We start from the raw sequence: 15368 nt of genomic DNA, 5'->3' as shown, positions 1-15368 counted from the left end.
AAACACCACCGGAATTTGAAAAACACTGAAAACAGGAAACCCTGCATATAATATAGGACAGGCGCCTACAGTAAGTAGTGCTTCCCTATCGGGTGAGCGCTCCAGGGTCTTAAAGGGTTCAAGATGCAGGTACACGTACCTGAACTGGGGGAAGGGTTAGAAGGCTCAAAGTTCCCCTGCACAAGATTTGGCTAGAGCCAACAGGCAAGCAAGAATTGTGTTTTAAAAGCACACTTTCTAGAAAAAGGTATAGGAACAAAATGAGGGGTGCACTCCAAATTCCACCACACTAAGGGCCACACAGGACAATCTTAGACTAGAATTCATCCGATCACAATCAGGTGAGTGTAGTGCCAGGGAGTGGGCTTTGTGTATCAGTAAAAGGCCACCAAAAGTGGTAAGTACACTCATAGCCCTTACTCTGATTTTCCAAGTGATCATCCATGGGGTTCTCTGAATCTCAGATGATACTTACATCTGCTGTTGGCCAAGTCAGTTGGGTCCAGAGGGTCATGTACGCAGTGGCTGTAAAAGGTGTTGGTATTGGGTCTGGCTAAGCGGCTGTGCAGATCCCCACTTACAGGGCAATTTCAGCAGACGTGCAACAGGAAAGGCCAGGCATCACAGACCATCACCCGAAACAAAGTCCCTGATGAGCAGGGACCCCCAGGACACGACATGTGAAGTGCAGCAGTGAAGAAACCACACACAGGAGTCAGCAGGCTTGGTTTGGGATGGTAAAAAAGAGCAGGCTCCAAGCATATCCCACTGCATACAGGCAAGCAACAGGCCACAGAGTTTTTGGGACACAAGTTGAGGATCTGGTCCAACTCAGAATGGCAACGGTTGCAGGAGAGAGGCCAGTTCAGTGAATATGCACTGTACAGGTTGGTCCCAGGACACTTCAAACACCAATCAGACCAAGTTAGGAAGGCACCATTGAGGGCCTTCGATGGTCAGGCGAGAGGCAGAAGGGCTTCAATGGTAGATGGTTTGGGCAATGCTGGGTGACCATAGTAGCAGACCTCTGGATCTCCAATGCAGTCTTCTTCAGATTCATGGCTCCAATGAGCAAACTCCAGAACAGTTGCAGTGTTCCACTCCTGATCCAAAATCCAGGCTGGGGAGTTGCTCCAGCTCTACAGTGGAAAGGATGTGTGCCACGCAAACAGGTATGGGCTGTCAATCATGGACAAACACCTACCCCCCGCCCATCTACCTAGCAACAGGCATCCCCTGGCTGAGATGTGGATTCGGACTAGCCAGTCCCAAGCCCAGTTTTGGCCAGTTCAATCACACAACACACCATTCTCTGGAGTCAGACCCTGAGAATGGGTATGCTTCTGCCTCGGAGGTTTCCGACCTGAGAGGGCAGGAAAACAGCAAAAAATCAAAATGGCCAAAGGCCAGAATTTAAACCATAGATGGTTGCCATTCTGAGTATTTGGTACTCATATCAGCATTATGTGGTAAACAAATGGTGTGTGGTGGTTGTGAGGGGTCAGACATGTGATGCAGACAACTTGGTAAAGGGTTTTCACAAGTATCCACTTTATGAACTCAAAAGGGGGTGATAAACTCCTCACTATCCCTAACCTAAAGAGGATTTCCCTGCGTATAAAAACATGACTAAAGGAAAACACTCTAAAAAAGGATTCTGTCCCTCACAGTTGTACATACATACAACTCATAAAGGAACAATATGGCACTTCAAGTTTAACAGAAAGAACATTTATGTTCAACATGAACCTGATAACTGTGTATCCTTCTAGCCTGGGTCAATTCCCCTTCCCCGGGTTCAAAAACAGGATATTCAATCAAGGTTCCAAACAAGCAAGTTCCTCCTTTGTATAGCCACGTTCTATTCATAAAGTTCTTCTTGCTCCAAAAGTCTTTTACTTGGCATTTGACAACAAAATGAAAATAAAAGACTTAATCTTCAAACTGATAATCATCACTGCAATGACACTTCTCCTTCTTGGAACATGAGCAGTTCAACAATGCTTCTTGATTCACAATAATGTCTTTGTCAGGATGGTTTTTACCATTATCCATCAAACACAATTACAACCTTCAACAACAATGCAGTATTTCAATGCCTCCTTCCTGGTCCACTAATCTGCCAGGACTACCACTAATGTTCCCAATCTTGTATACATCCCTGCCAGCACAAAAACCTATAACTCTACTACAGTACCTTGTGGTTTGGTTTGTGTCACAACCTTCAGGAAAAGTCTTTGGCTTTTAACAACCTTTACAATTCACAATTCCTGCTGTGAAGTCAAAATACACATTGATACTGTTCATTCCACTGCTGACAATGTCTCTTTATCACACTTGCCTTTCTTAGGCTTATGTAATGCTTGTTGGTGGGTGGCTTACCTATTGCCTCTTCCTCACTCTGGGAATAATGGTTACAATTTTGCTGCAATAGCGTTCTCTTATTATACTGCCAATGTGGGCTATATGTTTGCCAAAGTATTGCCTCCTCTTTACTTTGGCGATGCAGTATTTTAAGTTACTCCCTAAGTTACTCCCTTTTCATTTTGGCAGTAATGGTTGTAACCTTGCTTTCCTTTAAAGTGAGGATATCACCCAAGTAACCTTCTTTCATTATTTTGGTATTCAAAATTATTTCAAGCGGCCAGCTTTTGACAACGGAACGTTCCAGGGTTTCCTACTACAGGCAAACTCACTGGTCTATCCACAAATACGTCCGCTCGAACCACTGCCTCGGCTGTGGAATTTGGAACTCATGACAGTCTCAGTGGCATTCCCGTAGCCTGTGCCACTTGGGAAAGGAGCTTGCCTTGCTCCTTCTGTACTTCGGTGCTCGCCAGCCACTGAAACCAGGCATAAAATGAAGAGTCTCTCTCTTTCTTACAGGACGGCGTGTCAGTTTACCGCTTCCTTCTGTGCTACCTCTGAAATTCAGAGTTTCCACTCTGAAGACCCTCTCAATGCCGAATTTAGGTTCAACAACAGTGGCGGCTCCGGCGTATTCAGTTCTTTGCTGCTGCAACTGCTGCCCGCAACTACTACTGCTGTTCTACCCACTATTTCGAATGGCTTGCACCTGAGAGGGTCTTAAATAATAAAAGTCAAGTTCAGGTGTGGGTCATTAGGATCATTTAACTGCACACTGCAGTTTTGTGCCTCTGAGCCCCTCTTCCTCGTCCCACTACTTCGGGCATTGTGGGACTTGAAGTTCTCAATGTTCTGATCTCTTTTCATTATACAAATACAGGCTTCCATTTGACTTCATTCACTCTTTTTGGCAAACACATCTTTAGGGAAGGATTTGGGAGGGATTAGTGATTGGTCTAGATTTAAGGGAGAATTATATTCATTGGAAGTCAGAGTCTCAATGCTCTGCTATCTATATATTTTCTTCCCGTGCTGTTCACAACTGTTTTCACTACCAACAAAATAGGTAGGTCTAAGAAGAGAAGCCTTACTCCGACAGCAAGCCCTTACATTTTCTGGCATCATAGAAATCGCCCCTTCTGAATGAGACAAATACTGTGTCCCTCCCAACGGAGCCATCCCATTCCCCTGGGGGCCTTCTCCTCCCGGGTGATCCTCCCAGCTAATACTACCCCCGGGGTTAGGATCAGGTGGTGGCTGCTTTCCCCTGGCCACCTGGGAGGAGACTTCGGGCAGGGTTTCTGTGAGGACTCCGCAGGATACATCACATAATCCTCCAGATAAATAAAGTAAAACAGTTCATTGTCACCACCTTGTCCTAAGCACATCTAAAAAGCATATAAAATGCAGTCAGAAAAAAGGATAAAAAGGCATAGCAAGTGCCCACGTAACACTCTAAGTTAAGTGGTGTGTTTTACAAAATGAAGACAGAGGAAAATACGAAATGGAGAAACAGTCTCCCTGCGCTGGGAGCCTAAGGACCTGGCTGGCCCTCCCAAAATGTATGGATTAAAAAGACAGGTTAAGCTAAAAAGGCTTTAATTACCTCAAAAAGTAATCCACAGTTCCAGGACATAGGCAGAAAGCTGAGAGTCCCACTGAAATAAATGGGGGGAAAGTTACACAAAGAAAAATCTTTCCTAAGCAATACGGAAACATGGCAGCTAGAAACCCAGGAGACCAAATTAAGGAGTCAAGAGAGGTGGAGTAAGAGGCAAGGAATGGGAGAGTGTTGGCCAAAGAAGGTGAAAGAATTAAGAAAGAAGGTAATGCCATGAGGGGCAGAGAAGGCGCCCATATGGTAGAGAACCTGTCAGAGATCTAAAGACATCAAGTTTGGGCCCACTAGCCAATCCCCACACACAGGTGAAGAGACACGCCTGAGTTCGCTTAGCCTAGAGAGAGGCTGGAAGACAGGGCAACGAGGAAGCAGGCACAGGGAGGTGCACCCAAGCAGAGGGATGAGCCAATCCTAAGTGCCATATCAGAGCTGTAAGGCAACCACAGGGATGGAGCGTGGCAGCCAATTCCCATAGCATATAACACACCTGAGTCCCCTTTCAGCAGTGAGAAGCTGGAAAGTGGGAACAAAGCCCTATAAAAGCCCACAAGCTTAGTCTGGCAATGTGGGTATTTGGAGTAGGAGCTTGAGACCCAAGAGTGGAGACCGGAGCTTGTTTGGAGAGGATTGGAAGAAAAGGCAAGAGATTAAGCAAGATGCAGAAGACTGGAGGGGAGATGTAGGCAATACTGGAATCTGGGAGCTGGAGGAAAGAGACCCAGGAGACCAGACCAAAGATTCTCCTGCAGCAATGTGGTGGGAAGGTCGCTGGCCTGCCCCCACTCCCACTACCAACACACTGATTCTGGATGGCTGCCGTTTTCTTTATTTCTACACCTGCACGAGGTAAAACCTCTTGCTGGTTGCTTTGCAGCCCTTTTTTGGGCAAACTCATGGAGAAGCTGGTCATCCCCCAACTGAACCTCCACACCAAAGTGGCTGGATTCCTTCATGACCACTAATCTATTTTTAGGGCATACAGAGGCACGGAAACCGCTATCCTGAACACCCATCAGTAACTACTCCCTAATCTGGACACAAACACTCCCTTTGTTCCTATCCTCTCTTCTGCCTTCGAAACAGTCAACCACTATATCCTCATAAACAGTCTCCATGATACCCTTGGAATCATGGACATATCACTGGCGTGCCTTACCTCCTGCCTTTCAAACAGACCATCCCAAGTGAAAATGGGTTCTTTTATCTCCCCATACTCATTCTCTACCTGTGGCATCCCTCAGGGCTCTATCCTATCGCCATGGCTCTTCAACATCTACCTGGCCCCTCTGGCCCACCGGATCTCCACCTTCTCCCACCTCTTCCAGTGTTATGCAGTGTTATACGGACAACACACAGCTCTCTTTCAAGCTGCCATCTTCTACCTCCTCTGCCTCCTCCCTCATACTTGACTGCCCGACTGCTATTCAGGAATGGTGCTCTGCTAATGATCTCTGCCTTAATTCAAGTAAAAGGAATATCCTTCTCATTGGGATGCCTGCTGCCTTGTTTCCTCTCCACTCTCTGGCCGGACTCCAAGGGTCCCCTGCCCTCACCCACTTGTGAGGCAAAAAACCTTTGACTCCTCTCTCTCTTTCTCTCCACGCATTAGAGACGTTGCCAAGAAGTCCAACTTTCAACTGCACCTCCTCAGGGGCACTCTACCTTTCCTCACCTTCCTCTAGAAGTTCAACGTCTCCAGAGTCTTGGTTCTATATAGGGCGGACTACTGCAACAGCCTCCTCCTTAATCTGCCTCTTTTCTCCCTTTGCCCCCTTCTACTAATCCAGAATAGGACTGCATCTCTCCAGTCTTAACATCTCTCCACTGGCTCCTGGTGACCACAAGGATCAGATTCAAGACCCTTTGCATCATCCACAAGGCTGTCTGGGGCCTGGAACCTCTCCACATCCAGCTTTCCCTCCCTAAATACCTCCCGGTCAGAGTCCTTCGGTACTCTGTCTCCAACTCTCTGCAGGTCAAACGCTTCTCCAAGCAGAGAGTGGGAGGTCGATCCCTCTCCTTAGCAGTTTCTTCCCTCTGGAATGGCCTCCCTGCCCCCCTCAGACTTGAGCCGGATCTTCTTAAGTTCTGTAAACTTCTCAAGACTTTCGTTTTCTCCTCTTCCTTCCTTCTCTCCCTCCGGTGCTAACTCTCCCTCTGCCACTGTACTGGGGCCTGGTCCCTTCAGAGTCATACAAGGGCCAGACCACCCCATACCAGTCCCCCCAGCATCCCTTGCCAGCACTTGCCTTCAGGCTCCCTTACACAGACTAGCCCAACCGGATCCTCCCTGTCCACTGCACTCATCCTCCCTTCCCCCTCCTCCCCTGGCACGTGCCACCTTGGATTGCCCATCCCCAAGCTTGGGGCACCTATTCTCCCTCTACCCCTGCCCCCTGTACTTACCACCTTGTTATGCACTTGCATGGTAGGATTGTCACAAGGCCAATATAACCATTTTTGTTGTTCTACTTTTGTGTTCCCATGTCCCTCCAACCCCCCTTCTTGTCTTGTGGTGCCTAGAAACACTTGTGTATAAGCGCCATACAAATGTGCAATACATAAAATAAATAAATAAGACAAGAAGGGTGGTGCCCAAAGAGACGAAGAAGGTGGCTAGATGAGTGAAGAAGCTGGAAGAGACCTAGTGCACCTAGAATGTGAAGGTAAAGAGCAGGAGGTTGGTTCCCAAAGGTGTAAAGAAGGAGAGACTGGAATTGGACAAGACAAGAGAGGCCAAAGTTGTGAAAAAGGTGAACAAGATATAGAGGTCCTTAAAGTCCAGAAAAAAATGGGGAAAGTGTGGTGCTCAGAGGAGTGAAGAAGGAATCCAAAGAAGTGAAGAATGTGGGAGAGACAAGAGAGACTTAAAGGGTAGTGATAGTAGTACGAAAAGGGGTGAAGATGGGATCAGACCGCAGGGAGATTTATGGAGCAGTGACCATAATGTGGTCCTTAAGACGGTCAGAGGAAGGGGCGAGATCTGGAAATTCCACTGACTGAAATCACCACACGAAGCAGACAGTGGTGATGCTGAAGGAAGACCGCTGACTGCAGACCAGTAAGGCCAGGCAACATATGAGAAGGGAAAAAAGGGAGGACGTCACGGTTCTTGTTCTCCATTCTTTTCTTCTGTCAGTTCTCTTGTTTGCTTTGTGACTAAAACTATCCGCTCTGCAACTTTTCAACTCTAGGAGGAAAGCTTCCAACTATATTCTCTCTGCATCCTCTTGTTCTCCGTGTCCTTATCTGCTTTGCTAGCAGATGATGCCATCAATTCATGTTTTAAACATATCCAATTACGATGAATTGAAGATTGAAGAACCTCTCAGCAGTAAATCTATTTCTTCTGTGCTGCGGTTGCTGGCCAAGCAGCCAGCTATGAAAATAGGAATAGAAATACTTTAACATATGTCAGGATCTTGCAAGTAGCAGGAGATGTTAGAGGACTAGCCATCTTGAAATCTGCTAATTCAACAAAGCCTTAAGCTAAAAACCTGGCTGTTTGACTAAATTCTCGCTGTGCGTTTTACTTCCCCCCTCGGGCCTGACCTCTGCATATGTGCCTTGTCTGTTTAATGTTGTCTGTGCCATCATGCCTCTGGGTCCATTGCCGCGCAATACATGTTTATTGAAGTAAAGTAGAAGATAACCTGCCAAAAAGCCATTTAATCAGAAGAATATAGCAATCACACCTGTGTGCATACGTGGACAGTAACGACAAAAAACGTCAGGCCGTGTATACTGACATTTTCTGCAAGACTGGACTGAATAAGCGATCTTTGCAAAGCAAAATTCCCACCGCCATTCTTCTAATACAGTGAAACTGCTGAATGAAGCTTGTGTTGACTGACACCAGTTCACCAGTTATTTACCTTTTCCCCAATGTGCAGCTCTTTCCTCATATTCAAAGGACACTTTGGACTGTGTACATAATGACCAGGACTGCCAACATCATTGGGCAAACATAATGCACCATGGTCAATTTAGATGTCAAGTCCTTGAATAGACGTGTGACGTATGACTGGGGAATAGAAATGCACAAATCTTACCTTTTCACCAGATCCAGAAGCTTCCTTCAACATAGTAGCTTGCTCTGTCCCATGCTGAGGTTTACTCTGAAAAACAATGTGTTCCGCCTAAGTAAACAATTGTATATACAAAATCGTGGGACTGCATTGTGAGCGAAATGTGCTAATTTGTTTGCCAACCTGCTAATTTGCATTTTTGTAATGCAGTCCGGCTCGAATAGACGCCACTGATGTTGTAGAAAGTGTCATGCTTTGGGTGTGGTACAAACATGACATTTTAATTAATATAAAAGGCACAGATTCCATCTTGGACGACTTTGTAACTCAGCCACAATAGCCATAATGTGCAGTTTAACACTTACAGAAGAAAATGAAGTGTGACCCGCCATACAACAACACAATGCACTCTTAGAAATGTGACTGCAACACATTGGGTTCTCTGCTGGGCAGTGCACATCTTAAGAGTTTAAACAATAATATCCCATCTGAGGAATTGCGGAGGACTAGACACAATTGCAGACTAAAGTCAGATTGCAAAGTTGGTCCCTTCACTTATAGCAAATAGTGTACAATGCAGAGGCTTCCAGAATAGCATAAATCTGATAAGAAACAGAGCAGACCAAATTGAACCAAGAATGACTTTAAACCGCAATAGTCATGACAATGTCAAGAATGCAGAAAGACTTATGACTACATAGTCTAGACGAGTGGTCCTCAAACTGTGGGGCTGGTCCGCCTAGCGGGTCCTGGATGATGTTGGGGTAGCGGGTATAAGGACATTCCAAAATGGAGGACAATGACTGCTTTTAATAGGAAATAAAAGTAAATATGGCATTTGGGGGGGGGGGGCAGAATAAAGAATTTGAATCGAGGGGGGCTCAGCATAAACACGTTTGAAGATCACTGCTCTAGACAGAGCCCCAAAGATGCAGACTTACAATATTGCATTAGAGCCATGCCTGAGATTACCTTCAGATGCAGCAGGAACCTCAGGACCAAGCGACATCAAATCGCCATCTGCACAGGCGACTACATGGCTCACGTGCCTCCTAAATGATGATGTGTCTGTATTAAATGCAGTTATAGTCTTAACAAGACTCACGAATTTCAGTACACAAATCCATGTACCTTTTCTATCCTGTAGGTGGGCAGCACTAAAATAGAACTGAAAATCAGGATTGCATCGAATCGAGCAGGCATTTGTAATGAAAAAACAACTCTTCCATGACAAGCCATTTCCCAAAAAACTATAAAAGTGACACCAGCAACCAACATGAAGTTCCAAACTGATCTTGCCCCCACCACATGGAGGCAACAGAGAGAGAAGCAAGATGGATATTAAGTCTAGGCTGTATCAAAAAGGGTCTCAACACATATTGGGAACTTAAAATCTACCGAATTTGGCTACCCATCAAATGACTTTCTCCTACTGTTTCCTTTTGCTTACCCCTCCTCCCCACTGGCAGGCATGAATACTGCTTTGGTGGTACCTGTCTTCTGCTTGGCACTTCTCCCAGTTAACCCTTTGCCATCTAACTGCCTTAGAGGGCGACAAGGTTGTTTGTGTCTTTCATGCCTCTCTCCCACTTTACTTAATGTTCTCTGATAATATGTTACTTATGTATATGACGCTTTCACCACATAGCCTGCATTTCTTTCTTATCATGCTACTCACATGGGATCACTAGTATTACAATTTGGTCTCTGACCCATGTGAAGACCAGCTGACACCTTGACGGAGCTCCATTGTGTGGAACACATTGGCGTTTCATTACACTCTCCTTCATCAGGTGTCGCGCCTTTATTTTCTTTGAATGTGATTTTAGGTTGAACGTTTTGTGGGTTGATTTCCCTTGAGGAAACACCATAGCCTTCTTTTCTTAAGACAGGGTTTTTGTTTCAGACTCCTTTTCAACAGGCCTACTCCTCACCAACCACCAAATATTGCAGAGACATCTTAAGACAACTCAGTGTTAAGTGCTCATCTCTAACGTGTGTGCAACCTGGTTTAACCTATTCGAAATCTTGATATGCTGACTTGGACCTTCATCCTTCCCGGTTCATTAATTGGGCACCACTACATTGGTTAATAGTAACACCTATTATTACACTGCTGAGAAGCATGAAGAATCTGTCATGAGGTGCTCATAAACAGTGAGATCATCCTTAGTGTTGTGATTGGGCTTGTTTGCATGCCCAAGTAACGCATCACCAATTGCCCCTGCAGAAGACATGAGAGACATCACCCTCCAAAGCGTGAACTTCGGAACATCCTAAAAACACCCTCTCATAAACATCTAATGGCTTCTTAGCAAGTCCAGTGAATAAAAACCTCTGTGGAGAAACTCCACTGCTAATACACTAACACGCTCTGAAGTGGAGCCACGTTGACATGGTTGCACCAATCAAGACTACTAAACAAACAAATGAGTAAATAAATTGACTGAGCTTGAAACTTAACAAAGTCTCAAACGCTACGGTTCTAAAGTAGAAATCAAAACGTCTGACAAAACAGCAATCTATCTATAATCTGATTTTTCTCAAAAGTCACTATCATTTAAAACAATTCTCACTTAATGTCCCTTAGTTTTAAACAATGAAGTTGGATTTGAAAATGTTTTTCTACACTTTTATATTGCAAAAGCCGAACCAAAATCTGGAGTCTATCGTTCAAGTAAATTGTGGTACTCCAAAGTTGTATACTAAAGGACATATTTAGAGAATAGTGTTATTAACTTTGGTAATAGCGCAAATAGAAATATGTTATGACGACCATCCACTAATCCCACATTTTGCTGTCTCATAGGAGTCCATGGGGATTACCACATGCAATAATTACAATATGTAGTTATTAACGGATGCAGTAATGGCTTTTTGTGGGGGCAATTTCCTCTGCATAAAACCATGCAGTTTCCAGAGAGTTTCATTTTGAAACAATACATTTGGTTATGTGGTAAATGTGGCAGTTATCACGTTACTCCTACTTTTTACTGCTTCGCCAAACTTTACATAAAGCCCTAAGGCACAACCTATGGGACCTCTTCAATCTGACTTGTGATCTTTGCATCCTAACGAGACAGCCCTCCTCAATGTCAGCGTCTTCATCTCTTCTTCTCGGCATGCAAACCTTTCATCTATTCTTATTCTTCTCAACCTCTCTGCTGCCTTAAATACTGTCAACCATTCTGATCTTCTCTACACTATCTTCCTTGGCATTAGAGATAAGACCTCGCTTGGTTGGCTTCATACCTTACCTCCACCATCAAATATGGGATGGCGTCTGACTCGCTCCTGCTCAACTCCAATAAGACTGAAGTTCTGTACTTCCCAGCCAAACAGGCTATCTCGTCCTCTCCGCCTCTTCTTCTCTTCTCTCCCCACTACCTTCCTTACTCTGATTCCACTCATAACCTTAGTTCATCTTCGACCCATCACACAACTTCTCACTCTTCATCACCAAATCTGCCACTGCAGCCAGACACAACAGTCTCAATTTTAGAAAAATCTGCCATCTTCTTCCTTTCAATACTGCTTAAAAGCAAATCTGCTCCTAAGTCCTTTCTAGATCCAACTAGTGTACAAGTCTCCTCTATGGCCTTCCCAATCATGCTTTTCACCTCTGGCAAAGTCATCAAATTTGCGGTCTGCACACTTTTCAACCTTTCTCACTTTACCTCTACCTCCTCTACCCGTCGCCAGATTTGTTTGCTATCTATGAAACAAAGGGCTAAATATAAACGTCTTCTCATCATCTTCAAACCTATCCATGGACCTGCCTCTTCCTACGTATCTGCTCATCTTACTCCAAATACCTACCTTGATCATTAATATCATACTCAGCTAACCTCCTTGGCACCACGCGAGCCCCCTGTGCTCTGTCTCATTTCTGTTCTCTCTCTCTTTTCGCTCCCCTACTCTGGAATACTCGTTCTCTCCCTCTACATACTGCTCCAACTCTACCACTATTCAAATCCAACCTCCAAGCTCTCCTTCTTTCTGAATAACCTGTTTCCTAGCACTCTATGCTACTGCATCATCCTGTTTTCCTCTCTCCTCACCCTTCATGGACAACCCTACAGCACTTTTCCATTGTCCCTCCATCCTTAATTCAGCACTTCCTCCACCATCCAGTTCCAATGTCATTCTGTCCTTTCCATGTCCCTGGTTTCTGTTTCCACCTTCCCCTGCAACATCTGGTCTTCAAGTCACATTCTCTCACCCCATTGAAAAGCACCCATGTCCTCCGCTCTGTCCTCACTGGTAAATTCTGTATGTGTCTTTCTGCCAAAAATGCATTGCTTACTATTGATTTTTATTAGTAAATAAAAATAGATTAAAAAGTGTAATCTTGGGACGGTTCCTTCTAATTAGTGAGAGATTCCTTGAGAAAGATTAGGTTAGAGAAGTACCACTAAAACAAAATAGGGACAGACACCACCAGCATAATTTGCGGAAAAAGAATTTAGGAGAGGTGTCATGTCGCCCTCCATCAGCTGGACAGCACGTGCTCAGACAGGTTATGCAGCAATTAAGTTAGAGCTCCGAAAAAGTCTTGATGTCATGTACCCAGCATGATTTACTATTTTATAGCCTGGCATGAATTCACAAGCTACCTTTTAGTGTTTCCTATGATAGTTCATGTATTTTGCTTGCTGTATTTTGTCCCCCGTCTGTAATTAGTGCGTCCCAAGGCACCCTGTAAAAGTGTCATTGTTTGTTTTTCAGCATCCGGAGCATCCTGCTATTTGATGCAGCCGCCTAGGAAAAAGCCTGAAGAAGAACTGATCCTCTCTTTGCCAACCAAGAGATTATGGGGTCATGTTTCGAGCGTGAGCCTGTCGTGGATGAAGGATTTCGTTTGGAGAGTGCAACTTATGTTAGAGCCCCTAATTTGTTTGGTCTTCTTATACTTTCACATTAGCACGTTCTTTTGTCTTCATGTTGCTTTCAATTATCCTTTAATAGGGTTATGAAAGTGGTGCATTATCATGGTCATGTACCCCAGGCCACATGATTCACTTTGTGGTGTAGGGTGAGATGAATAAATATCGGAGCCTGGGGTTTATAACTTCTGTTTTGTAAATGTGCTATGTAGCGCAGAGCGGGAGCATCATGGGAAATCTGAGGGATGTGGTGCTGGTGCAGTTATGCAAAGAGTATGATTGGTAACATGGCAGGATTTTAGTTAGGGAAGAATCTCATATCCTACCCATGAATTGACTTCATGGATTTGTCAACTAGTGAGACCCTAGGGCTTAAAATCAGTGGGCCAGTCTGCCTTAATACAGGTAGAGGTTGTCACAGACCTAGCATGCATAGGGCCTCATTACACGGTAGGCGGTGGACCAAGGAGCTATTAGCACCTTGGTCCATGCCGGTAAAATACCGGAACCGCCTTGGAGGAAAGGGGAATGACCGCCCTATTCCAAGGTTGGCGGGGCGGTAATTCCCCCTTCCCCCATTGCCCTTCCCCATTCCCATTTTTGCCCCATAGGGCATAATGGGAATGGGGAAAGCACTAATTACGGTACCGCAAATTGCGGTACCGTAATTAGCACCCTGGTCCCTTTGCGGGTTGGGTTTTAACACCTGCTAAAAAGCAGACGTTAAAGTACCAACCCGCAAAGGGACCTCGTAATCAGGCGGTAAGGGTTAACGGTCACCGGTACCATTACCGGTGACCGTTAACCCTTACCGCCTTCCATGTAATGAGGCCCATAGTCTTATAATCCTTTGTGAAAGGAAATTGCTGGTCCTATCGGGCAATAAAGCATGTTCTCATCTCTTTAGACAATCAAAAAGTGTGGAATTCCATGCTTCGCTATGAGTTGTGTGCACAGTGAGTACTCAGCAATGAAACATGGACAAACTCCGTCCAAAGAAGTACCAGTTGAAGATTCCCTTTTTATCCCACGGACAAGCTCTGGTAGTGTTATAGCCCTTACCATCAGGCTCTGTTGGGTGCTTGGTGTCCTTCAAACTTATTAGAGGCCTACCTTTCACTCTGGATCACTAACCTCGGCGGCTGTCACCTACCACTCAATAGAGCCTTCTGGTGTGATTGGTGCTCCACAACCGTATGTGTTTGGTGTTATGGACAGGGTGGCGAGATGCACATTTTTGTTGATACGCCGCAACCAGCGCCCTAACCAGACTGCAACAGGATCATGGGAAGGTCTGTAAAAGGAAGTCAGAGGGCCTCATTACGACCCTGGCGGTAAGGGGTTAGCGCCAGCGTTAGCTGCGCCGACCCCTTACCGCCAATTACGAGTTCCCTTTCCGCCATGGCGGTTTTTACACCTGCTTTTAGCGGGTGTAAAAAACCATGGCTGTAAGGGAACTTGGTGTTAATTACGCCACCGTAATTTACGGTGGCGTAATTAACGCCTTCCCCACTCCCATTATGCCCTATGGGGCAAAAATGGGAATGGGGAAGGGTAAATGGGGATTGGGGATTTACCGCCCCGCCAAGGTCGGAATGGGGCGGTAAATCCCCTTACCGCCATGGCGTTAACGTAGTTAGCACCATGGCGGTAAAGTCACGGCCCTGGCGGTAACTTACCGCCAGGGTCGTAATGAGGCCCAGATACTCTAGGCTAAGTGGTCCTTTGCGAGACCCCGCAATACGCTTGTTCTTAATTCATCCAGTGATTCAATGTGACAAAGCAGAGTTCCTTGAGCGGATGCAGGTCCTTGTGTCCTTGTGTTTGTTGTTAATCCTGTGGCATTAAGGGATTAACTGCTTTTGAATGTATCTAATAGGACTGATGTCAAATTATTGAAAATAAACTGTTAAATCTTGATTTTCTTTTCTGTTGTAACCTTTTCATAAGTTTGGGGAAAATTATAGTGTGGTCTTTTTTTTCCTTGCTATATTTCTAAGATGTGTAATAACATTGTCTGTACTGTTGTCAGTATGGTTTTTTTAACTGTACCTGGATGTGAATAATAACAAATAAAGTTTAATTGGTTTTAATTAAAAGAAAAGAATGTGGTTGTATAAGTTAATTATGTATATAGTGCAAAGAACCATTTATATGTATACATCATATTCATTAAAGGGGTACTTGCTTGCTGAGGAGATAGTGAATAATACAACCCCCTTCATTTGCCAAAGCTTCCCAGTCCATTTCCTAGTTTGGAAAATATTTCTTTTTATATATAAGCATGCAAACCATTCTTGATGCCATAGATCTATTTCTGGACGCATGGAATGAACATAATTTATTACCTTATCGCTGTCAATATATTTGTCTATCTCTATCCAAATATCTATCTATCTATCTATCTATCTATCTATCTATCTATCTATCTATCTATCTATCTATCTATCTATCTATCTATCTGTC

General features: G+C 44.7%; 1 protein-coding gene across 1 annotated transcript in view; it reads left to right on the top strand.

Annotated features, from left to right (window-relative positions):
- Positions 1–14998, top strand: part of LOC138515797 (alcohol dehydrogenase 1-like) — a 197117-nt gene extending 182119 nt beyond the window's left edge. Inside the window, exon 9 of the mRNA XM_069630523.1 lies at positions 12745–14998. Coding sequence (XP_069486624.1) covers positions 12745–12781 — 37 coding nt within the window. The 3' untranslated portion in view covers positions 12782–14998. The remainder of the gene's footprint in view (positions 1–12744) is intronic.
- Positions 14999–15368: the final 370 nt, after the last annotated feature.

Source organism: Ambystoma mexicanum, chromosome 6q, assembly GCF_040938575.1.
Source record: "Ambystoma mexicanum isolate Mex_15411 chromosome 6q, UKY_AmexF1_1, whole genome shotgun sequence".
Lineage (NCBI taxonomy): Eukaryota > Metazoa > Chordata > Amphibia > Caudata > Ambystomatidae > Ambystoma > Ambystoma mexicanum.
Note: the sequence above shows the minus strand (reverse complement) of the source record. Positions and strands in the feature narration are given on the sequence as shown.